Source organism: Malaclemys terrapin, chromosome 11, assembly GCF_027887155.1.
Source record: "Malaclemys terrapin pileata isolate rMalTer1 chromosome 11, rMalTer1.hap1, whole genome shotgun sequence".
NCBI classification, from domain to species: domain Eukaryota; kingdom Metazoa; phylum Chordata; order Testudines; family Emydidae; genus Malaclemys; species Malaclemys terrapin.
The window spans coordinates 774,183-800,492 of NC_071515.1; the positions used below are offsets into that span (position 1 = coordinate 774,183).

Below are 26,310 nucleotides of genomic sequence, written 5' to 3' on the forward strand. Positions count from 1 at the left end.
GTTATCTCAAATTTACTCTAATTGTCAAATATGGACATAAAATCCCCTCAGATTTTCCTTTTCTCTCAAATTATTGAATATTTAATATCCCTCTCAGACTGTCCAAGCCCAGGCCATCCCCTCCCAGTTGCTACCCCCTCACAACCCAGCTTAGCCCCCTCCCATCAGCAGTCAATCACCTGCCCCTCCTCCGCTCCTGCCTCCTCCCAAATGCCATGGAACCTTCCGGATCCTTCCCCTTGTTAATGCAGTGTCACCCCCTGCCTGTGTCAATGGCAGGGCTGGGGATGGGAGACAAAAACTTTCCAATTATTTATTAAATATTGATGAAAATCCCACAGATTTCTCCCATTTTCCATTTAATTACCAAATTAGATATAAAAAAACCCTTCAACTCTCTAGTTATTGGTGATTTGTAAGCAGAGTCAGAACGGGCTCTCCCCTGACATCTGGTGGTGAGCTGTGGAAAAGGCCTTCACGGGCTGATCTCACCCTGCCTAGGTGCTCAGCATGATGGGATTGATGGCCGAAATGGTCACTTTTGGCCGCTGTGGGCTCCCCGGTCTCTTTGTTATTGGGGCAGGGGTAATAAAACTGGTTGTGTGAATGAAGGACAACAGAACTGTACTTGGACTCACCCTCAACTGAACAGCACTCATGAGGCATGGGACATGGGTACTCTGTCAGCCTGAGCACAGGACAATTGGGCTCTGGGGACTGCCATAGTTTGTGTTAGAACATGTGGCCACTCTGTGCTAGCAACAGGACATGGCTGGGTCACAGAAGGGATGGGAAGAGTTACAAGTATCACGCCCTGAGAGTGCCCAGCCCTGGTTTGCCCAGTCCCAACCCAGCTCTTCCCCCTTTAGCTGCCAATCACCAGACTTTTCCCCAGAACTGCTTCCTCCAGCTGCCTCTGTTAATGCAAAGTCACCTAGGGCTCTCTGCTGCCCATGTCAATGGCAGGGCTAGGGAGACTAGTTATGTATTCAATATTTATTTTAAAAACTCCCCATACTCGTTTCTGGGCTATGGTGATCTCTCTACCACTGACCTCCCACTGGGGCTATGGAAGATGATAGGGGAGGGCCTGACACACACACAACTGAATCTGTCCCTTTTTCATCCCAATTCAGCTCTTAGGTGGGCAGGTGGGCCAGAAATTACACCCAGAAAAACAGGAAGCACAAAATAATATGGCTGTCAACGAGACCTTTATTGGGTCTATGAAACGACAGGGGTTAACGCATGCTCAGGAGCTGCATCTTAGCACATAAACATGGGCGGCGAGTTGTATGGGCCGATGGTGGCCATGCGCCACCAATATTTAGAGCACAGGACCCAGCTCCACCAAAGTTCAGGGCTGAGTCTCTCCCCCAGACCCGCCTGCTGCCACCCCTGTGCGCCTCCCCCGGTGATTTTCGCTGCCACCATTGGCAGTGCAGTGGGGCTAAAGCGGCTTCCTCCCCGCCTGCTCCGCTCTGTGCCTGAGTCATACAGGGCCCTGCAGGTGCCTCTCCCTTGTGATCTAGGCTCTTCCCTTCCTGCTGCTGAAGCCCCCTCCCCACCCCACCCCACCCTTGGCCACAGCATCCACCCCTACATTGCAACCACACATCCTCCTCGGTCCCTGCACCCCACAGCCCTCAGCCTGCTCCCTGCTCCCTCTTCAGTTCACAGGGACTGGGAACTGAGGGGGGGGGCAGGCAGGTGATGCCCTTTGTACCATCCCCATAGGAACAGGCCTGGGGGCTGGTCAGCGCTGGGAGGGGACAGTTTCTGCTGCAGGGTCACTGTCAGGGACAGAGATTCCCTCTAGCCTGAGCTGGGACAGGGCAGATTGTCAGGGGAGCTGTGTTTTTACCCTCCTCTTTGTAACCAACATAAAAATAAGAACGGAGCGTTCCGGAGAAGGTGTCAGTGAAAGTGAAGAGAAGGGACCTGTCAGTCACATTGTAAAATGAGACCTCGCCCGCCCCATAGTCCAGGAAAATCCCCACCCGGCTGGGCCTGACGCTCACGGAGAGGGGGGTCCTGGAGTATGAGGTGCAGGCCTCATATTTCTCATGCCTCAGCCACACTGTCCAGTATCCATTCCCAGGAGTGAGTCTGACCTTCCCCGTCCTGATCACAGATTCCCTACAAACCCCCACAGTCCAATTTGTTTTGTCTCCCATCTCCACCTCCCAGTAAAACCTCCCGCCTGTGAATCTGTTTGCACCCAGGACAATAGGATAAGTAGTAAATCTCTCAGGATTCTCAGGTCGATCCTGTCGTCTATCATCGTATGTCACAGTTTTCTGATCCTCAGACAGGACGAGGTTGGGATGAGCCGTGTTGGGATCCAGAGTCACGTCCACTGGGGAGAGAATCAGAGTCAGTGCTGGGTGCAGGGGCTGGTCACAGGGATCAAAGGGAAATTCACCCACATGCCCGTTAATCTCTGTGACATGGGGTTCTTCACCCTTAAGGGGAGTCAGGAGCTCAGGTAATGCTGGGGGGGAGGACAGGGGCAGGGGGAGAGGGGTGGGGAACAGGAGTGGAAGGGAAGGAAGGGGGAGAGCTCCAGGGGGCAGTAGGGGAGCCTGAGGAAGGCATTAAGGAATCAGAGGGGGATGAAAGGGTGGGGGCCAGGGGATGGAGCAGGCACCAGGGAGGGCACGTACCAGGGTACAGAGGGTGAGGGGAGGAGTGGGTGCCAGGGTGATGGGGAGAGGGGAGATGTGGGCACCAAAGGAAGGAGGGGAGGGGCAGGTGCCAGAGGGTCAGATCAAGGGGAAGGACATGGGGATAGGCACAGGGATGGAGGGGAGACAGGGGGAGGGTGTGTTGAGGGGGCAGAGGGTGGGTTGCATTAGGAGAGCAGAGAGGAGGGGCAGGTGCCATGGGGCTGGGAGGAGGGGAGTAGTGGGGGCAGAGGAGTGGAGAGGGATAGGGACTGGCACAGGCAGAGGAAGGGGACAGGTGTCAGGGAGGCAGAAGAGGAAGGGCAGGCTGTAGACACAAGGGTGGGAGGGGAGGGGAGAAGGGCAGGCATGGGCAGTGGATAACGCCCCTGGTTCAGCCGCTGACACCCTGTCACCAGACACCTAGGCCATGGTGGTCCCGCCTGCGCTCTTCCCCTTCTCCGAGGCCCCCACTGCCTGCAGCTACCAGGTAAGTGAGCCCCTCCTCGCTTCTCCTCCCCTCTGCTCCTGAGATCCCTGCCACCCACCACCTCCCTCCTCTCCTCCACCCTCCTCCCCCATGAGAACCCCCTGCCTACCACTCACTGTGTCTCTCCGCACCCCCACACCCTCCCTGCCCACCACTCACCATCCCAAGGACAAGATGCAGTGGGCGGGGGGTCTCACGGGAGCAGAGGGTGAGGTGGGGTGCATCAAGTGACGGCCAAGTGGGGGAAAGGCCTGGGGTGGAGTGGGGGTGGAGTGTGGGCAGGGCAGCGGGTGGAAGAGGTGAGACAGGGAGCTAGCCTCCCCCAAGGCAAACTTCACCCACTGCTCATGAGGGCAGGTGCCAGGGGGCAGAGGGAAGGTGCTCAGGGGTGGGGCAGGAGGCAGACATTGGGGGGCAGCAAAGGAGTGGGAGGGGCAGGTACTGTGGGAGCTGCAGTGGGGCTTAGAGGCCACTCAAGCTGGTTCCCTATTGTGCTGGTTGCTACACAGGCAGAGGGGGATCTTCACCTGCATCTGAGTGACTGAGGGGCACAAATCCTAGTGACTGTCAATAGGATGTGGGCTCTGGAGTCACACAGCACTGCGCAAAAGGAGCTCCTGGCCTAAGTCCCCAGTTTCAGCTCCACTATGATGCACAAACCTCCTGCTGACCCCGTAGGTGCCAAAACTCACTCACAGTCTATGTTTGTGCAGTAAAAATTCCCTCAGTGCCTGTGTTTCTCCCTCTGGCCATGACCATGGCGGCCTCCCTTTAGGCACGTGGACGCCTAGCCCTGCCTGAGCCCCAGCGTGCTCCACAGACTGGGGGAAGAGCGGTGTCCAGCCATCCCAGGCCCAGTTTGGTAGGTGTGCTCAGGGACTGTCTCTCAGATTGGGTCCCTCAGGCGAGGTCACACACAACCGCTGGTGGGGAAGGGCTTCCCTCAGAAATTTTAGCTCAGTGGCTAGAGCATTCCCCTAGGATGTGGGGACTCCCGGTTTAAGCTCCCCCTTTGCCCAAGGGGGAGAAGGGATTGGAATAGGGCTCTGCCGCTCTCAGGAGAGAGCTCTAGCCGCTAGGCTATGCTGATGAGGGGGGGCTCCTGCACACTCTCCTGTTGAAGATTTTCCATGGTGGATAAATAATTAAAGGGCCATTGGAGCAGGGGACTGGACCCTGGCTCTCCCACCTCGCAGGGGAGTGGTCTAACCACCCATCTGTAGAGTCAGTCACATACTCACTCTCTCTGGCCCAATCCTAGGTGTCGACTCCGCGGGTGCTCTGGGTCTAGCGCACCCTCAAATAAAAAAGTGGGTGCTCACCACCCTCTAATCAGCTGTTTGGTGGACCCTGCTGATCAGCTGTTTGGCAGTGGGTGGGAGGAGCTGGGGGAGGGGGGTAGAATGGGGGCAGAAAGAGGCAGAGGAAGGGTGGGGTCCTGGGGGAAGGGGCAGAGTGGGGCCTTGGGGTGGGGGTGGAGCACCCACCCAGAAAGAAGAAAGTCGGCAACTGTGCCTAATGACCTTTAGTTATTCAGTCCATAGTGGAACAGCTTCCAGAGAGAGGAAGTCTCAGAACAGAGTATCTTATACCCCGGGGGTAAGGGCCCTCCCCGAGAGATAGAAAGCCCCTTGGGCAGAAGGGGGAATTGACGCAGGGTCTCCCATGTGATGGCTTTAACTACGGGGCTAAAAGTCATTGCCAGCTCCTCCACCCCTGGCTGGTTTGTGTGGTGTGAGGAAGGTGTCCAATTCATTCCCACAAGATATGCCATAGGTGCTATGCTGCCTAACTCCAAGAAAGGGGATCCCTTTGTGGATCACTAAGCGGAGATAGGTGCCTATCTCCATGAGAGAGGCAGGGCCTAGCACACACCACTGTCATCAGCATCTCCTATTGTCTAGCTTAGGCATCTCCTCACCTCATGTCTTGGCTTTTGTGAATCACAGTCTAAGGGCAGGTCTTCACGTAAAATCCTGCACCGATGCAGCTGTGCCACTGTAGCACTTTCACGAAGATTCTCTAAACTGACAGGAAGGAGCTTTTCCCATCAGTTCAGGTAATCCACCCCTGCCCTCCCAGCTCAGTGCATTAGGAAACTTGGGCTAGCGGTGCTGCAATGTGTGTGCACATCCACTGGGCTCTCTGATCCTTGCTGGAGCTGCCAGAGTCTCCCGGCCTGCACTAACACATACCCATGGTCAGGTTGTGTGCAAACACACACACTGCTCAGCCCCAGCTGTGAGGCAGAAAAGCTGCCATGTGGGCACAATTTGTTGCAACTGGGTTAGGGGAGGGTCACTAGCTGGTTATAAAAACCTGTCTGCTGTTCAGTGGGGACAGGGCCTGCCTCACCCCAGAGCCAGGGAGACACTGAACAGCTCTGGTCTGGTCCTGTTACACTCGAAGGACATTGTGGCTAGAGCTCGGTCTGAGCATGGAAATCCTACGGTTGGGAAGAGTGAGTTTAGCAGTTCAGTGCCAATTATGGGCCGATAAGAACGTCCATCCTGCATAACCCAGGTACGGCCCTGGAAAGGTGACACTAGGGGCAGCATTCCCTCACTAATCAGCCCTTTCCCAAAGAGTGTGTGTCTCTGTGCTGGGCAATAAATCTGCGTTTCGTCTGCCCCGGGTGACATTGCTGTTTTTAGCCTATTGAATTTCATAGGAAAATGCTCTGTGCAGGGAAAGGAACAGAGATCTCCCAGGGGAGGTGGGTCTCATCATGGATAAAATACCAGCGGTATGTACAATACCTGCGTCGACCTGGGCGATTCTCCACCCTGCAACCAAACACAGACAGAGGGGTGAGAACGCCCCTGAACACAGACATGCTGAGCAGGAGACAATGTCACACAAGGGTCCTACTGGGGGGAATGGAACTTACTGAGCTCAGCCTGGAGTTTGTCTGAAAATAAAACACAGAGAAATGAGTCAGTGTCATGTTATCTTGCAGAAGGGAAGCAAGTCAAAATGGCCTTAAAGCAAGGAAGCCTCCTGGGTAACAAAGGAAACTGGAAAGGAAGAAATACAGTACAGCAGTGGTTCCCAAACTGGGGTTCGTAAACCCCATGTTACAGGGGGTTCTCGGGAAAAAATTCCCTAATAGCAGACAGAGCTGTCCTTACAGAGCCGGCCTTAGCAAGAGTGGGTCCGATTCCTGGGGATGGGGCTTGCCGCTGGCAAGCCCCACTCCCAGGACTTGTGCCGCGCTCCGGCCGGGGTCGCGGGTTTTGGGTCCGGGCCGAAGCCTCTGGGGCTGGGACCAGGGGTGCTCGGCTGGCACCACTCGGCCGGGGCCGGGCTGGAGTCGCTTGGCTGAGGCCGGGGCTGGGCCGGCACGCTCGGCCGGGGCCGGGGCTGGCGTCTGAGCCGGAGCCAGAGGTGCTCGGGCCGGGGCCGCTTGGGCCGGGGCCGGGGGTGCTCAGCCGGCGCCGGGGCCAGAGTCGCAGGGCCGGGCTGGGGGTGCTTGGGCGGAACCGGGGCCAGTGCCCCGGGGCCCGAGCCAGGCCAGAGCCAGAGCCACTCGGCTGGGGCCAGGCCGGCACCCCAAGCACTCACAGGAAAAAATTTGTGGGTGTTTTGCACCCACTGGCAACCAAGCTTCCCTCCCCCCTCACCCTACCTCCTCTTCCTGCTTCCCCCACCCTAAGTGCGCTGCCTCCCCGCTCCTTCGCCTACCTCCCAGAGCTTCCCCCTGGCTGCCGCCAAACAGCTGTTTGGTGGCGTGCTGGGAGGGACGGGGAGGAGCGGGAATGTGGCGCGCTCAGGGGAGGAAGCAGGGAAGAGGAGGGGCCGGGGCGGGGATTTGGGGAAGGAGGTGGAAAGGGGGTGGGGCTGGGGTGGGAAGAGGCAGGGCAGGGCAGGGCCGCATGGAAGGGGTGGAGTGGGGGGCGGGGCTGGGGGGGGGTCAAGCATACACGGGAGAGCGGGGAAGTCGGCGCCTATGGTGGTATTAGTTACGTTTTCTTCGGTGATGCCCTCATCAGGGACAAACATTCATGTTGGAGAGGAAACCTCAGCAGTGATCCTCACACATGGTGCTTGTTGTGCCTGTGTGAGGTCCACGTTAAAGAAGTGTTGCTCAATCATGAAATGGACTCAAGTGGCTCGAGACCTTTGCCTAAAGCAGCACCTGCTTGACCAGGCTATGTGACCTGCTTTGGTTTTGAGGCCCTTGTCTGATTGGAAGTGCCCTTGGGCTCTGAGAGCACTGCTGCTTCGCGGTCCAGAGCAGGTGCCTCTCTCAAGAAACAGAGGAGCCGTTCCCCATTGCATGCGCCGAGGAAAAAGTCTCATAAGACCAACTGATACTCAAAGAGACTCTTTCACTTTGCACAGGGTTGGTGCTCATGTGCGATATGGCATGGGTGCCTCTAACCTTTCCCTGGTACCAGGTAGAGAGATTAGAAACCTGGTATTATGAGCTCTGGGTCCAGCCCCAGGGCATCTGTGGAGTCTGCTACCAAAGAGGATGATGGTGGCACTGACTGTCTCCATGTTGGCGGCATACCAGGCAGTACAGACCTCCTTTGCCTTTCACCCCAAGCTCTCCTTTGGTCCAGGACTTTGCCAGGGCTATGCCATCTATAACCCCATTGGCTGAACAGGCTGTTCAGTCCTTGGATCCGTCTGCACTGGACCCCCAAGTTCCCTTCCACAGGCTGCTGAATCAGGGCCAGTATCGGGATTGGTGTGGGAGACCTCAGCAGCTTTCACCATCCTTGACTTCGGCACTGTCAGCCAGTCCAGCACAACTGATGACTTTGGGACTGATACTGCTTTCAGCCTTGGCATGCTCAGTGCCGGTGGTGCTGCTTCCATTATCAGCACTGGTCCCTGCCTTGTTCTGGGTAACAGATGAGTCAGGCCAGTTACTTGCTCCCTCTGGTCTGGCTCTGACTTTATTCCTGCAGTCCCAAGGCTTCTCAGTTTCAAGGCTGGGATCTTCCTTCTCCTGGTCTCCATCGCCAAACCAGCATCGGGGACTGTTTACAGAGCATTATATTATTGTGTCCACAGGGGTCTGTTTTGGGACCGGATCTGTTCAATATCTTCATCAACGACTTAGATATTGGCATAGAAAGTACGCTTATTAAGTTTGCGGATGATACCAAACTGGGAGGGATTGCAACCGCTTTGGAGGACAGGGTCATAATTCAAAATGATCTGGACAAATTGGAGAAATGGTCTGAGGTAAACAGGATGAAGTTTAACAAAGACAAATGCAAAGTGCTCCACTTAGGAAGGAACAATCAGTTACACGCATACAGAATGGGAAGAGACTGTGTAGGAAGGAGTACGGCAGAAAGGGATCTAGGGGTTATAGTGGACCACAAGCTAAATATGAGTCAACAGTGTGATGCTGTTGCAGAAAAAGCAAACATGATTCTGGGATGTATTAACAGGTGTGTTGTGAGCAAGACACGAGAAGTCATTCTTCCGCTCTACTCTGTGCTGGCTAGGCCTCAACTGGAGTATTGTGTCCAGTTCTGGGCGCCGCATTTCAAGAAAGATGTGGAGAAATTGGAGAGGGTCCAGAGAAGAGCAACAAGAATGATTAAAGGTCTTGAGAACATGACCTATGAAGGAAGGCTGAAAGAATTGGGTTTGTTTAGTTTGGAAAAGAGAAGACTGAGAGGGGACATGATAGCAGTTTTCAGGTATCTAAAAGGGTGTCAGAAGGAGGAGGGAGAAAACTAGTTCACCTTAGCCTCTAAAGATAGAACAAGAAGCAATGGGTTTAAACTGCAGCAAGGGAGGTCTAGGTTGGACATTAGGAAAAAGTTCCTAACTGTCAGGGTGGTTAAACATTGGAATAAATTGCCTAGGGAGGTTGTGGAATCTCCATCTCTGGAGATATTTAAGAGTAGGTTAGATAAATGTCTATCAGGGATGGTCTAGACAGTATTTGGTCCTGCCATGAGGGCAGGGGACTGGACTTGATGACCTCTCGAGGTCCCTTCCAGTCCTAGAATCTATGAATCTAAGGTCAGGCTTGAGAAAGCCCTGGCTGGGATGATTTAGTTGGGGTTGTTCCTGCTTTGAGCAGAGGATTGGACTAGATACCTCCTGAGGTCCCTTCCAACCCTGAGATTCTATGATTCTATGACTGCTGTGAATGACAGAGCCCAGCAGGGCAGGTTTAAGTCCACTCTGAAGGACAAGTTCTCCAAAAGGATGGATTAAATGGGCAGGAAGATTTACACTTCCCTACAAATGAGGATTGTATGCCAGCAGGCATTGGTGTCCAATTATGACTTCGTAAGTTGGACAGTGATGCCTAAGTTTGCAAACTAGCTGCATGTAGCCACCAGAGAGTAATTTCAGGAATCTGATTTTGGACAAAATCTACAGGGTTCTGACCAGAGTGCGGGATGAGGGGCTCAGCCTACATAAGCAATGAAGTATGCAACCCTCTAGTTTAAAAAAAGCCACATAATTTTGCTCCATGATCTAAATTTTCACTGTGAGATTCTGTGCTCGGAACCTGCAGCATCAGTGCACGTAAGAACTACGGTGACTTTTACCATTCCTGGCATCTGCCTGATCCCAAAGCAGCCCCTGATGTAAGTCAGTGCTAGTCCACACGGGTGTTGCAGTGAAGTCATCTCCAGAGCACTGTCTTCTAGCATAGGAGGACTTGCAGGCACACCACCCTCATTTCTATCCTGGGGCTCCCTATGGTTTTTCATAGTCCAAAGCACATAAAATAAATTTCCCCTTCTGGGGGGTTCTGATACTATAAATAAATTCATTTATTCATTTTCTCCCCTCTCCTTACTTTACCTTTCGCTCTGTGTTGCCTCCAGAAGCAGTAACCGGCCAGGACAATGAGAACAGCCAGGAGAGGCAGGATCACCCCCAGAGCCACCCTCCAGGGGTTGACTCTCAGGAAAAACAGCTCTGCAAGAGAAAGTGCCATTGACTTGGGAACAAATATATACATAAGAACACAAGAACGGCCATACTGGGTCAAACAAATGTTCCATGTGGCCCAGTATCCTGTCTTCTGACAGTGGCCAGTGCCAGGTGCCCCAGAAGGAATGAACAGAACAGGGCAGTAATCAAATGATCCATCCCCTGTCATCCACACCCAGCTTCTGGCAGTTAGAGGTTTAAGGACACCCAGAGCATGGGGCCACATCCCTGCCCGTCTTCGCTAGTAGCCATTGATAGATCTATCCTTCATGAACACACCTGGTTCTTTTTTGAACCCAGTTATACTTTTGGCCTTCACTAGATCCCCTGGCAATGAGTTCCACAGGTTGACTGTGAATTGTGTGAAGAAATATTTCCTTTTGTTTGCTTTAAACCCGCTGCCTGTTAATTTCATTCCTTGGTTCTTGTATTATGTGAAGGGGTAAATAACACTTCCTTATTCACTTTCTCCGTGCCAGTTAAAATTTTATAGACCTCTGCTATATCCCCACTTAGTTGTCTCTTTTCCAAGCTGAAACGTCCCAGTCATTTTAATCTCTCCTCAGAATGAAGCTGTTCCATACCCTTAAACATTTTTGTTGCCATTCTCTGTACCTTTCCATTTCTAATATATATTTTTTGAGATGGGGCAACCAGAACTGCCTACAGTATTCAAGAGTTGGGCATACCATGGGTTTATATATATTTATTATGATATTTACTGTCTTATTATCTACCCCCTTTCTAATAGTTCCTAACATTCTGTTAGGTTTTATTAATACCACTGCACATTGAACAGATGTTTTCAGAGAACTATCCACAATGACTCCAAGATCTCTTTCTTGAGTAGTAACAGATTAGTAAGACCTGATCATTTTATATGCATAGTTGGGATTTTGTTTTCCAATATGCATTACTTTGTATTTATCAACATTGAATTTCATCTGCCATTTTGTTGCCCAGTCACCCAGTTTTTTGAGATCCCTTCATAATTCTTCACAGTCTGTTTTGAACTTAACTAGCTTGAGTAATTTTGTATCATCTGCAAGTTTTGCCATCTCATTGTTTACCCCTTTTTCAGACCTTTTATAAGTATGTTGAACAACACTGGTCCCAGAACAGATTCCTGAAGGACATCACAGTTTACCCCTCCTCCTTCTGAAAACTGACCATTTATTCCTACACTTTGTGTCTTGTCTTTTAAGCAGGTACTGATCCATAAAAGCACCTTAAAGGGTCCTAGAGCTTGGTCTGCAGCACAAGCCCAAATGTCTACACTGCGATTTAAGCTGCCCGTAGCCCAAGCCCTGCAAGCCTGAGTCAGCGGGCATGGGCCAGCCATGGGTTTTGAATTACAGTGTAGGCACAGCCAAAGAGAACTAAGGTTGCTCAGAAGTTACTAAGAAGTGCTCAGCATGTTGAAGGTCCAGGCCCATACATAGGAGACACAATGATAAATACTCTCTGCCCACGTCTGCAGCGTCTCAGTCCATCCATGTGCGGCACAGATGGGCACTGACCTGGTATGGAAATCGCTGACTCTCTCTCCTGGTCGAGTCGGGGGCTCCTGACATGGCAGGACACTTTCTGGTTGGACTCTTCTGTTAGAATAATGGCAATCTCTGCTTGAAACAGGCCATCGGCCTCTTGGGATATGTTTTCAGAGGCTGATGGTAAGAGCTGCCCCTGGAGATCTCTCCACTGAGCCTCGGGCTGTGGGTACCATCCGGATGATCGACACACCACCCGGATCCCTCTGTCCTGATGTCCCTCCACAGAGATGGCAGGAGCAGAGCCCAAACCTACAGAAAAAATAAATGAACTTGTGATAATCCTACAATGCCCAGTAATGACCCAAAAGCTTTATTACACTGTTATCAAAAGCCATTTCCTATTAAACTAATAATCAAATGTGAGTCCACGAGTGCCGCAGGTCACCTAATTTGGCCAGATTCCTATTTGATATAGAGTAGAATTCATGTTAATGTCAGGGCTGTTCTATGCACAAACTTTCTTCAGTTTAGTTAATCAAGTGCAAATCCCTGTGTGGACATTCTTAAATCAAGACTTAAACTAAATCAATATAAGCCATTTCCAAACTCATTTAAAAGGTTCCACCTGGATGTTTGCACTAGTTCAGCAGTTCTCAAATTTTAGCAACCCAAGGACCCCCATTTTGATTTCAAAATTTTAGCAAACCCCCTAGCCCCTCCCGCTCAGCGCCAGGCCCTGCTGTCACTCCACCCCTTCCCCCAAGACCCCATCTTCGCCCCACCTCTTCCTGCCCCTGCTCCACCCCTGCCCCTCCTCTTCCCCACCTCTTTCTATCCCCACCCCTGAGCACACCCAATCTCTGCTCTGCCCCCTCGCTCCCAGTGCCTTGTGCACACTGCAGAACAGCTGTTCCCTAGCATGCAGGAAGCACTGGGAGGGAGGAGGTGGTGTTGAGGGAGGAAGGGGAAGGAGTTGATCAGTGGGGTCGGTGCACCCCCTGGAGTACCTGGGGATCCACAGACTCCAGTTTGAAAAACACTTCACTAGTTCATTGAAACCAGCGCACATGTACGTGTAAACAAGCCTTAAATAATTCACTAATAAAAAAAGCCGGTGTAATGGCAAAAACAGAGCACCAGGGGTAGGAGAATTTATTGGCGCTCCGGATTGGAAAGGCTGCAACTGCAATGCCTGGCCTCTTGGTTCTCCAGGGGGCGGGAGGGTGGGGAGGCGCTAACCTGGGGCAGAGACCAGTGGCCACAATGGAAGGGGTCTGGGGGCACAATGTGGGCTGGGCTCTGTTGGGCACAGAAGGGATGAGGCCTCGGGTGGAAGGGGCAGGGCTCAGGAGTGGGGGGCGGGCTAATGCAAACACTAGATAAGGTCACACATTCCACACCAGATCACACTTGGGGTTTTTTATTACCGATGAGCTAAACTGAAATAAAATTATCTTAATTGGAAGCAAGTGTCTTGTGAATTCAAATGGATTTCATTACTGCGGGGCAGTCTGCGGGCAGAGAGGCCCATAGGCTGCTTGGAAATTTCACACAGACCATCCTAGAGAGGGGAAACAACTGCCCAGGAGAGATAAAGAAGGGATGGGTGTCTGGTGCCATTTCCGCTCGGGATTCTTGACCAGAAAAGTACAGGCTAGCAGGGGTCTCACAACCATTTTTTTGGTGGCCTAAGAGTGAAAAACCCATCTCTGACCTGCAGGCCACTCTGAGGAAGGTGAGTCAGGAACAGCTGCAAAGTCCCAGCCTCCCCAGGCCTTGGCCAGGCAGGAGCCGGGAAACTGTTCAGGGGAGTGCCTCAGTGACCGAACCCTGCAGTGCCATTCACACTGGCCCCACATGTCTTCGGAGGCACTGCCCAGAGCCCCCAAGGAGGCTGGACAGTGCAGGGCCCTGATCCCTGCTGGCAGAGCCAGCACAAACACCAAGGAGGTGCATCTTGCTGCCTTTGGCAACAGGTATTCAGGAGCAAAAGCTGGGCACTGCAGGAAGGGGCCACTGCTTTGCCTTCCCCAATCTCCGCTCACATACTGGAGGCTGTCATGACTGCAAAAAAATGTCCTCAGGTGGCCACATGCAGCTTTGGTGGCCATAGTTGAGAAATGCTTGGCAGAGTCCTCTTTCAGAAGAGTTGTGACACAGGGCTTTGGTCCGACAGACTCACGGGAAATGCCCAAGAGTCACAGACAGGAACTGAGATTAAAAGGCCTAAGGTGAAAAGTATATGTAACCCCCAATGTTTCTGTTGCTGTTCCTTTTAAACTGTAATAGTCAATTTAGTTTTTGTTTTTTCCTGCCAGAAGAGTGGAGCAGCTGTCCACTGACTCCAGCTAGTTGGGGACTAGCAGGTAAACGGAGGAAAAAGTCCACGAGCCTTTGCAGCATGTTCAGTGGGGCATCTCCAAGGGTGTGGGGCTGTGCTATTCCCAAGTATAAAGAAAAAAGGTGCCAAACTCTTCAGAGGGCGACAGCCCCACCAGAGGGGAGGTGAAGATCTTGCCAGGAGGACTGATACTCACAGACCTGCTTTTACTCATTGCAGCAAGAGGATAACCACAAAGAGAAGAGCTGGGTCCTTGCTGCTGGTTCAGTTCAGGGCAGTGTGGTTACATTAATGCCAAATCAATAGTGTATATTTTAAACGCATAGGATTTGAGGCCTGTGACTCATCTGGTACTAAAGAAATTTGTATGTTTCATTAATTTTGTTGTTGTTTGCAAAGTATTTGCTGTATTGATGTCATGATAAGATTGTGTTTAGATTTATGAGGCATCTCAGTTACCCCTCAGACTGTCCTCTTGTGACGCATAAAGGGCTTTATCGATACTGTCGCCTACCCTTTGGAATAACATCTGCTCCCGCCCTGTTCCAGAGGGCTATGGACCAGATCTTGTGTGGCTTGTCAGGAGTCCAGTGCTATCTGGACGACATCCTGGTCACTGGAAGGAATGAGGAGGATCACTTAAAGAATTTAGAGGCTACCCTACAAAGACTGGAAGAGTATGGCCTACGAGTCCGCAGAGACAAGTGTGAATTCTTCCAGCCTCTGTTGAATATTTGGGGCACATCATTGATGCTGCAGATCTTCATAAGGCCCCTGCAAAAGTTAAGGCTATTATGGAGGCTCCCTCGCCTCGAAATATTAGCCAGCTGTGCTCGTTTCTAGGACTCTTGAACTATTATGGAAAGTTCATCTCACAGTTAGTCACACTGCTAAAACCACTTCACGAACTCCTTGGGCAGAACAAGACCTGGAAGTGGACTGAAGCCTGTGATGTTGCATTTAACAAAGCTAAGGGTGCATTGCTAAATTCTGAAGTTCTAACGCACTTTGATCCATCCTTACCCCTACAGTTGGCCTGCGATGTGTCCCCTTATGGAGTGGGAGCAGTCGTGTCACACATTTTGCCTTCGGGAGAAGAGAGACCTATTGCTTTTGCTTCACGCAGTCTAAGCAAAGCAGAAACTAACGATGTCCAAATAGAACATGAGGCGTTGGGAATCGTTTTTGGAATTCGGAAGTTTCATCAGTACCTGTTCGGACGGAAGTTTACTCTTCGCACAGACCATCGACCCCTGACTTCAATTTTTGGACCCCACACAGGCATTCCCCCATTAGCTGCTAGTGGTATGCAATGTTGGGCATTGTTGCTTTCCGCGCACAGATATGAAATCAAATATCGGAAATCCACTCTGCACGGCAATGCGGATGGTCTCTCAAGGCTGCCTTTGCCAGGCAAACATCAAGATATTGCCCAAAAGGAAATATTTTACTTTGAGCAGGTAGATAATACACCACATTACTTCAGCGCCATATTATCCATCCACCAATGGATTAGCTGAAAGGTTTGTGCAGACAGTGAAACAAGCTTTGAAATCAGCAAGGGAACAATTATCCATTCAAAAGCATCTGGACACCTTCTTGCTTTCCTACAGAAACACTCCTCATGCTACGATCAAGGCATCCCCGGCCTTTCTAATGATGGGACGACAGCTGCGTGCTTGCTTTGATCTGCTGAAACCTTCTGAACCGACAAATTGTGTAACGTCAGCAGCAAGATCAAGTCATCAGGCGTGCACCCAGAGCAAAAGACCGAACCTTCAGCCAGTTTTGGCTCGGAATTATACTTCTGGAGCTAAATGGGTCCCTGCCACAGTCATCGCTCAAACAGGACCTGTTTCCTACACAGTCCGGACTGCAGAGGACCTCACCTGGCGGCAACATGTAGATCAGCTGTTGGCAGGTCACACATCTTCAGTTAAGTGGCCTGACTTCACCACCTCCGACAAGACACAGAATCAACAGTCACCTGGTCCTGACTGTCCCCCTCCATTACTGCCGACGGCTGAGATACCCTTCTGCCCGGCACGAGCTGATACCCCATCCTCACCCTTCGCCCTACGAACCCTGAGCCCATTGTCAGGCCCGTGCCCAAGACACTTTCAGGTGCAACAACACCAGAAGTTCGCCGTAATCCACCTAGAGACAGAAGGCCTCCTCGTTGGCTGGATCTTTAGCTAGGGCACAGTTACAGGGCAAAATAATCCCTGGGGTTTTGCCGGGAATGGAGGCAGTCTACCCTCCTTCTCTAGTCTAGTGTTTGTTTTATTTAGGGGTTGTTGTCATTAAGGGGGCAGGAATATGTTGTGTATTTGGTTGTCATGGTAAGAGCACCTTGTTGTTGCTATGGCAACTGAGCTAGATTATTAGGGGATAGCCCAGCCAGTTTTGGCTTGTTTGGTTAGTTCAGCGTGTGGCAATAAATGGCTGATTTTAAGGTTTACAGCTCTCTGTGTCTCAAGTGATTTCTTCCTAAAACTGTTGCTCCCAAGGATACAACACTGCCCTCTCCCCTGATAGCGCACCCTCCCCACTCCCTGCCAGTGCCACCTTCACGGGAGGCGCTGGGAGGGAGGGGGAGGAGTTGATCAGCGGGGCCACCGGCAGGCAGAAGGCATTGGGGCAGGGGGAGGGGAGCTTGGCTGCCGGTGGGTGCTAAGCACCCCCCAATTTTTTTCTGTGGGTGCTCCAGCTCTGGAGCTCCCATGGAGTCAGCTCCTGTGGGTAGAGGAATTAATTAGAGCAGGCTGGCTGAGCTGTCACTGCAATATGAGGAGAGGTGTGTGTATCTTGAGGGATCATGTATGCCTCATTTCAGCGCTGAGGTCTGTAGGGTGTCAGTAGAAGTGCACAGAGGTGTTTTTGTGCCATGGGGATTGTCAGCAGTCTGGTGTTCGCTACACCTGCCCTAAGCCTCATGTTACAGAACTAGCTGCACCTGTCCCCTTGCCGTTCTCTCTAGCAGCACCTTCAGGGGTCAGGCCGCCTGCCTTTACCCATCCTGGTGGGGGGAATTCCTCAGCTCTCCCACTCTTAGACCGGGCGCTGGGCTACAGGACCCTGTGCATCAACCACTGTTCCCCTGTGGGTGCCAGACATGAGGCCAAAATCACAACTGGTGACGTTAGTGTGAGGAGGATCAGCTATTGTTTAGCCCCAGGTGTGCACAAAGAGTTTTAATAACCACAACATATGCATATCACCTGACTTTTTAGGGGTGTTTGTGTATTTTATTAACCCCATAAATTTAACCCATTAATGCTACCCCAGACTCCAAAGAGTCACAACACTCTTCAAGACAATCTGAGACTCTGTGTGGATTTTAGAGCCCTTAGCAAAAACAGTAAACTAGAATAAACCTTAACCAGAGCAGAGCTGCTGCCCCACTATCATGAGAAAAATCAGGTGTCATCTCATAATGAACCATTTGACTCCACTTATTACCCTGTTGAAGATGGCCAAGTGTCACAATAAGTTACTGACCTGCCACCTGTAGTTCCAATAAAGCTTCTTCATAAGACACATTGGACTGAAAAAAACACTTGTATTGTCCATCGTCGGAGGGTTGGATATCGTGTATTCTCAGGGAAACACTCCCATCAGTGATTTGGTCTTTTAAGAGCTCAGTTCTTCCTTGATATTCTGGCATCTGCTCTCCATACTGATCCTGCCCATCATGGTACAGGTGCACAACTGCAGAGTACTGGGATCTGAACCATCTCACCTCCATGCTCTGAGCATCCATCCTGGGGGAGAGGTGGCAGGGCAGGACGGCCTCCCCACCTAGGGAGGCGGCGATTGGATGGTCAGGTCCAGTTACTGTGAACTGTGCTGAGAAATATGTAATGAAAATAGAAATTAAATTGACAGGGAGCTGGGGGTGGCATTCATTTAGCAGTAAGACAAAATAAAAGAGCGTCTTGAATTAAAAGTGAACACCCTGTCTCCATGCAGTGCCCTAGGCATGCTATGAGTGCAGAGTCTCACATGCTTGGGGTAGCTGCATCTTTGACTCCCTCTGGGGTCTGCTTAAGGGTTGTCCCTTAGGTCTCAGGCCTCCAGCCATCTCCTCTATCTTGGCAGGGACCTACCTCCCTCTCCCTCCACACTGGGGTTTTAGGCTTGCAGCTTCTTTGCAATTCACTGTGGTTTTCTCACCAGGTCTGACAAAAGTCCAGCACCTGCACTTCGCTTTCTATCCCAGGGCTATGATCAGTGTGTGCCAGCAGCTACCAGAAACCAAACAGGTTTTCCAAAGCAGGGAACATTTATGAACAAAAGCCTGAGAGAGAAATGTTACTACAAACTAATCAAACATCTGAACATGTTACAATTATTGCAAAGGATTCTCATCTGGCACATGGGGACAGACTCTCTGTTAAACCTTTTTCTAAGGGTTTCTCTGAGTTTGTAGCCCAAGATCCCAGGCTTCTGGTTAGTTTACATCAGCTTTCATACCAAAAATCTTCATTCTCTTTGGTTTCTGGGACCTGCTCTGAACTAGTTTAACCACCTGGGGAGGTACTTCTGTGGAGCTGTTACCTGTCTCAAAAGAAATTACCCCCCCATCATTTGTATATCCTGCAGGAGATGGGATAACCATCCCCCATGGAGTAGATTACTATCTGGATCCCACAAAGATACATCTAGAACGGATAGATACTGTGATATTGCACGCCATGTGCTTTATGAAAATAGGCTTATGAATCCGAAAATGCCATAGCTAGATTGTGCTTTATGCAAAAGGTCTCTTGTAACATATCATTGAAAAAGTTATAATGTGTTGAATTTGATTTTCCTATTTGTGTGCATGTATCATTCTTACATCTGATGTTAGAAATATAAGATATGAACGTGTATTACTGATGTAGTCATACCAGGTGAGGGCCGTCAATAGGGCATCAGGAACTTGATGACTCCCACTGACAGCACAATTGGCTGTAAATGGCTTTGTTTACCTTAAAGCTTTCCTGTGTACGGGTGGGCCAACCTAGGAAGAATGGAGACTGGGGTCTTACACAGACATGTCGCCACGTCACCTGATACTGAAATCCATCTTGGAGCTGGTATTTTTCCAGAGGGGGTGGGGGGTGGGATTCCAAACCAAGGTTTCCCACCTTAGGGAAATTCTACATAAAGTGGGGGAAGTAAACAATGAGGGTCTTCAGCTGGCTTAAGAGATGCTTCCCCACCTCAAGGAGATACCTGAAAGCATCTGGAAACAAAAGAACTGTAACGACAGGGGTGGGAGAGAACAGGCTGGACCCAGGTCAGAAAAGGCAACTGACCTGGGAAGGATTTTATTTGAAATAACATCTAGGGTGAGAAGTTATCATTTGTAACCGATTTCTTAGTGTAACAAGTTCAGCCTTGCGTGTTTTGGTTTATTTTGCTTTATGATTTACTTTGTTCTGTCTGTTATTACTTAAAACCACTTAAATCCTACTTCTTATACTTAATAAAATCGCTTTTGTTTATTAATAAACCCAGTGTAGTAATTGTTACCTGGGGGGCAAACAGCTGTGCATCTCTCTCTATCAGTGTTATAGAGGGCGGACATTTTATGAGTTTACCCTGTATAAGCTCTATCCAGAGTAAAACAGATTTATTTGGGGTTCAGGCTCCCAGAAAGGCTGAACACTGGGAAAATCCCTGTTAACTGAGAAGCCCCTGGGCTGAGTGAATCTCAGTTTCTGTGAACTGCAGAGGGGTGTGGCCCAACCCCTAGGTCTGGCCTGGAGCTAAACTGGAGTGTCTGGCTCAGCAAGACAAAAGCAGAGGGGCGCCCGTTCTGGCAGGAGGGTTGTTCTCAGTGGTACCCCAGCGCATCAAGTGACAGTCTCAAGGGGATCTCTGTGACCGAACTCCTCACAGATACTATCTACAGAGAGGGTGCAAAATAGACAGAATATTCATGACATTAATTTGATAGTCCTCAAATACGGCATGTGGTTGCAATATCTGTCACCCAGAGTTCACAGTTGAATGTTATACACTGTCCCTATTATCTCTGAATAGGGGCTGAGCACTTCTCACAAGCACCAGAGAGAGCTGGTTAAATTAGCAGGATGGAAACCACAGCAGGAGGGAACCAAAATGCCTGAGAAGCTGTGGGGGCAGTCCTGGGAGTGCCGTGGGATACAATAAGACTTTCACTGAGGGCACAGAATGAAGAAGCCAGCAGAAAATATCCTCACATCCTCATTGTGAGATAAGGTTTCACTCTCACCCTTACGTGGCTGTGCCTAGGGCAATGTGAATGATTTGTGGGTTTTCATTACACAACTGGAGAGTTGGGAAGTCATGATTTGTTTGTGGCTGAAGAGTCTGATCTATGACTTACATGGTCCAGCAGTGTAGTGTAACAGAATTGTGTAGTGTCCCTTTAAATAGTGTGTGAGCCCAGTAATGGTGCTCATCACTTTCTATGTCTTAGAAGCCTCCAGTCAGAGCAGCAACGTGTGTGTGTATAGCTAGGCCTGACTAGATTGCATATAGATAAACATTGTCACTAGGACCCAGCTGTGCTCTGGTGATTTATGGTCGTTGTGTAAAGAGCAAAAGACCAGGGCTGGATTTAGGGGCAGGCAACCCAGGCAACCACCTGGGGTGCCAGGATTGGTGGGCGCCAGGTTCGGGGGGTGCCAGGCTCGGGGTCCTGTTCTTGTTAATGACAAAAGGGAAAACAGAATGTTTGAAGTGAAAAGTTTCAAGTATTGATGTTAGTACATTCTAGTTATTCCTAAAATTAAAAATTTTCTTTAAGCTTAGAGGAAAGAATTTTATTGCTTTTATATGGCATGAATAAATACAGATGTACAGATCCTAGCATGCACATTTATTGTCTTATATGAAAGGGATAACTCATGCATGCAAATCGTGTATCAAAGTAATGAAATGAGCTACAAATGCAATAAAAGAAAAGGTATTCAAAAGTTTAACAAATAAATGGGGCGGGGCAACAAAGAAACGCTCCTCGCCTAGGGCACCATGTGGTCTAGGGCTGGCTCTGCAAAAAGCAGACATGGTTTACGAGACATGGCAGTGATGCGAAATAGACGATAATGACCAGCAATAGAACAGCAGCAAACCCAGCGAGGAGGCTGGAGCTCTTACCTGACTCCAGCCTGTGAACCTGGAGAGCGAGGCAGAGAGCAACGTAGCCGGGCAGAGCGGAGCTCACTGTGGAGCCGGGGGAGAACAAGGGAACCTTCCCCGTCATCGTAGCTGGGTCTGGGGAACAGGAGAAATAACAAACCAGATAGGGAGTGAGTGAGTGGGATGCAGTGACAGCACCACGGGGCAGTGGGGAGGAGGAAACAAACCCCACTGCTGCCCAATGTACACCAGAAGGGAAGGGATTTCCCCCCACAGTTCTCATCTGCCCTGGCTCTGAGCAGGATTAGATGTCCCTGTGCCAGCAGCCGGTCCATACCACACTCACACCATGGCTGCACCTGTGGAGCTGTCTGGTGTAATTTAGATTGTAATAGGACATCTACACCGAACACGTCACTGGTCACCGACAGGACCGGGAGGCATGGGCCGGAGCGACATTGTGCATCGATTACGAGAAAGGGACCAAGAGACTTTGTCCATTGGACCATATGAACTGGAATCATAAACTCACTGAACGCTAAATCTCACCAAATGAGGGTCAATCCATCCTCATCATCATATCCACTCATTATACTCCACACTTGACCATAGCCATCATATGAACATCATACCCTCATATCTCAATGTTTGTACTTTGACCTGTTAACCTTTTACTCCCAATCGGGGATATTGCAGATTATGTATTCCTTATGCCATCCAATCTTAAACTGAACTTCGCACCCCTTGATAATCTGTACGTTATTCCCTGATAACCAGAAACTTCTACGCTTAAACTCTGTACTGTTCACTTTTTTTTTGTAAACATCATCTTAATAAAATTTTTAAATCTGTGAACTCTCCAGGGCAAGGACGGTTCCTCACTACTGGTGTGTCCAGGGAACAGCACAATGGGGACCCCCATCTTGGTTGGGCCATTTAGGTGTTACCATAATACTAATGAATGAATAAGTAAATAAGAAAGGAGGTATAAAGGAGAACAAGTGAGTGCAGGCAAGGCCTCTGAGTGTGGTAGGAATGGCTGCTTATTGCTATGGGAGAAAGCAGTGCCACGTCCCAGCCATACCTGTCCTGGGTGAGGGCATGGGCAGCAGGTATCACAGGCCAGGGGAGGCTGTGCCTCCCCAAACAGCCCAGCCTGCCCTGCCCATGCTTTGCCCCCAGCCCCCACCTCCCTGCTTCCAGCTCCCTCTTTTCCGCTGGGACTTGGGCTGGGGTAGCCAGCATGTGGCTGGGACTCAGGGCAGCTGGGCTGGGTGCACACGCTGGCCTGTGGCCAAGACTCGGGGTGGTGCTCTGGGGCTAGGGGGGGCTGGAGCTGCGCTGCCTGCCCAGCACTCCGGGCCTGGGGATAGCTGGGGTGGCTTGGGACTAAGGGGCCAGTGGCTATGGTGGGGGTGCACTGGCAGGGCGGGGGACGGGGACTCGGGCAGAATGGGAGGGGCCCGGGGCTAGCCTCCCATAACGGGCAGTTCACGTGCTGCCCATCGGAGAGGGCTCTCTGAGGATCTCCCTAAGAGCAAATCAGTCCCTGGTCCCAGTGATTTTTACATGTCAGTGACGCACCCAACATCTCCAGTGTTGGTGCAATGTCAGGGTTGAATTCTGATCAAGGTCACCACACTGCAGTGCCCCCTCAGCTCTGCAACATTTAACCAATTCTAGAGTGAGATTCCCAGAGACGGTGTGGTCTATGCTCCGGTCTCATAGCCAGTAACACGGCTTCAGTGCCTATGCCCGTAGGTTCCTTAGGCTTACTAGCTGTGTCTGCACCGCAGGACCCATGCACTCTGTGGGTACCGGGCTTAGGAGCCACGGGTGCCGAAGTGACTGAATATGCTGGGAATCACCTCTGGCTGGCTGGGGACTCACTGGGAGGGCTCGTAGGTCTCTTTTTGGAGACTTTTTCCTACGTTCACCCTCTTTGGAGGTAGAAGGCTAGGGCGATGGCTCATATAGCCAAGGAGACTTGGGACCAGGTCAGTCGCATGTTGGACGGCTTCCTCCATAAGGAGAAGTTTCAATTTTAGTTCCTGGTATTTTTTAGGATCTGTGTGAAGGGGTGTACCAACCCCTCATTAGGCCAACAGGGACAGGCCAATCACTGTGGGCCTAAGAAGGCCACACACCCTCACTCTTGCCGCACATGCTCCAGATGGAAGGGACAGATGGAGAGAGGAAGGAAGGATGTGTGTTGCAAGCTCCTGCAGAGATGCCGGAGACTCCCCAAGCAGTGTGGAATTCCCTGGCTTCATCGGGCCCTGGGTCAGAACCCAGTGGAGCAGGATGGCCCAGGTTACCTTACCACTCCCCCACTTGCCACTAGGTTTGGCTACTGTTTGTTCTGCCCTGCCCAGAAGGTCAGGAACCCTAACAGTTATTGTCAGCCACAGTCAGGAGGCTCGGAGGCTACAGACTGCTTGTTCTACCCTGACTGGGGACTGTGGGTTGATATTTGCTCAACCCTGCCAGGAATCCTGAGACCCCATTATTCGATCCCACAGGAAGTCCAGACAAGTGTGTGACAGCATGGGTGGTGGGTGAAACCTGGGCTTGAGGAGGCTAGCCCCTGGCCCGGCCCACCCCTCTGCCTGAGGCTCCTCCCCTCCCACCATAGCCCAGAGCCCCACCCCCCATGGCCGCCAACACCTCGCCCCACCCCCAGGCTGCCTGAATGCCCCCAGCCCCAGAGTGCCAGGTGGGTGGCGCAGCCCTGCTCCTTCAGCCCCAGAGCACCAGGCAGTTGGGGTGGGTCATGTGGCCCCCCCATGCCAGCCCCAGAGCACCGGGCAGTTGGGCAGGCAACACGGTCCCCCTCCTTCAGCCCCGGAGCACCAGGTGGGCACCTCCCCTTAGCTCCAGAGCACCCCCTCAGCCCCGGAGTGCTGGGTGGGAGGGCAGGCAGCATGCCCCCCTGCCAGCACCAGAGCACAGGTCAGCCCCCACTAGCCCCAGCCTGGGGCCCTGGCCATGGGAGGGAAGAGCCCCCCACAGCACAGCACCATGAAGCAGGAAGAGGCCTGGGGGTGGAGCGTCAGGGGGGCCATGCAAGGCTGTTTGGGGAGGCTCAGCCTTTCCCGACCTTCGAGACCCACCACCTATGTGTGACGAGGTGTGCCAACCCCACACTGGACCAAGGGGTGTGGCCCCCTCTGACAAACAGCCCCCGTATCACAATCTGACTTTCAGTTGGTGACAAAAATACGTTAAAATGTTAGGCTGACCAGTCTACAATTCTCTGGTCCCCTTTGCTCCTCTCTCTAGAGACTTAGGGCTAATTCAGTAAGATTTAGGTGCTTTTCATCACTAAAACTTTCCTGGGCCGAGGGTGGTTTTTTTCCAAACTCTTGACGCACACGAAAGTTTTACTGACAAAAGTGAAGTGTAAACATAACCTTAGAATGGGACTCACAAGAGCTAGGTGTGGAGCTGCCTAAGCTAGACAATGGGAGACATATTGGGTGTGTCCTAAGCCCTACCGCTGATGGACTAGGCTGCTGGAGATAGCTGCCAATGCTGGTTTTGCTAGAAGCCAGGGGACAGGACACTTCCCTTGCACCTTTTTAGCCCAGTGGTTAGAGCACTCACCTGGGATGTGAGAGACCCAGGTTACAGCTCCCTCTCCGCCCGAGGGTGAGAAGGGATTTGGACCCAGCTCAGCTCTTTTAGGAGAGTGCTCTGAGCACTGAGCTGTGGATACTGTGATGGGAGGCCCTGTCAGTCTGTCCTATTGAAGCTGTTGCCTTCTGGATAAATAATTAAAGCTAATTGGAGCAGGGGGACTGGACCCTGGTCTCCCACCTTGTGGGTGGGTACGCTAACCACCAGCCTATGAGTCAGTCTCATGCGTGTGTTTTCTTGTGCTCTCTCCCTCTCCTTCAAAGAGTGGTTTGGCCAGAGCCTGAGAGCGGGAAGATAAACAGGAGTAGGACCCAGTCGCCTGGTGGTTACAGCACTGACCAGCGTCTAGTCCTGTGTCTCCAGTGGAGCTTTAACTGGAGAGACTGAGGACGCCTCACATCAGCATAGCCCCACGGTTCGAGCCCCCTCCTGAGTCACCAGCTGCCTGGCTGGAACCAGGTCGGGGGAAGAGCCATGCAGACAGCTGTGGGGAGATCCAGACCCTCCGCCTGCCCTGGGCAGGGGGATAGAGGATGAGGATATGGGCTGGGGGCTGTTCTCAGGCCCTCCCAGCCTGGGCACGTGGAGGGTCTGTGGCTCCCCGGCCCTGCTCCGGCTTCCAGCGTGGCTGTGGGGTGGGGCCTTGAGGGTAAGAGGAGGGGCAGGGGCCGGGCCATGGATGGAGCAGCAGCTCCTGGCCCCCCATTTTTGGGAAGGCTCCGCTGCCCCTGTGCTGAAGGCCTTTTCTTCACCCGGTTTGTGACTTGCTCTGGGGCTCAGGTGGGAGATAGGCACCAGACGCCTACAATATGGCAGCAGGGCATGTGCCCAGAGACAGAAACAGTTAAGAGCTTAGGTGCGGAGTGAGTTTAGACTCCTACATTTTCAGCTGGAATTTTGTGCACCACGGGGGAGCCTAAAACTGGGACTTAGCCTGGTGCCTGAACCTCCGACTTAGCTGCCTGATTCCTTTTGTGCATCTGGCCCTTAGTAACTAAGGGAAGGGAAGAAAAACACACACACACACACGCCATCATAGCATCACCTAAGGAAAATGACATTGGGTCATTACCTGCCCATCGCATCTCACATTAAGGAAAGCAGCTGAGTGGAAGGGAGACCAGCCCTGTGTCAGCACCTCAATCTGTTTTCAAAGGAGCAGTGAGATCTCTGAATTTGCAGGGCCACTTCCGCAGCCTTGTTTCCGTTCAGAGTAAGGAGGTGCCCGTGTACCCGATGGCCTTTTGCCAGTAACAGCCAGAGCCGTTTAGCTGGAGCTCCCCTACCTGCTGAATCCCGGAGAGACCGTTTCCAGCTGTTTCTGGCTCCGCAGGGCGCTCCCAGCCACAGCCATTTGAGGAAGAGTTGGTATCACAAGTGTCCATTTCCCTTGCTGAGGCTGTCTCATCCATTCCACTCAGGGAGTGCTGGAGCCAGGGGCTTGAGACTGGATTCTTCCTGCTTTATCGATTCATTGAAGGGCTTCCTGCTGCTTCCACCTGCTGCAGAAATGGAAGTAAGGAAGTGGTTGGAAAATTGCAGTCACAGACTCACTGGCACACACTGATTGCTGCTAGGGTGACCATTGCTGCACAGAGATCAAAATTCTCTTAAACAGGCATACAGCTGCGGTGAGCACCG

At 51.6% G+C, this 26,310-nt stretch overlaps 1 protein-coding gene across 1 annotated transcript; it reads right to left on the minus strand.

Annotated features, from left to right (window-relative positions):
- Positions 1–1,789: 1,789 nt before the first annotated feature.
- LOC128845151 (butyrophilin subfamily 1 member A1-like) lies at positions 1,790–26,093 on the minus strand. Its single transcript, XM_054043515.1, has 8 exons — positions 25,956–26,093; positions 21,049–21,165; positions 17,416–17,763; positions 11,601–11,882; positions 9,949–10,065; positions 6,047–6,067; positions 5,916–5,942; positions 1,790–2,359 (listed from the first exon to the last, which is right to left on the minus strand). The coding sequence occupies exons 2-8, from the start codon at positions 21,152–21,154 to the stop codon at positions 1,797–1,799; spliced, it is 1,464 nt and encodes a 487-aa protein (XP_053899490.1). The 5' UTR covers positions 21,155–21,165; positions 25,956–26,093; the 3' UTR covers positions 1,790–1,796.
- Positions 26,094–26,310: the final 217 nt, after the last annotated feature.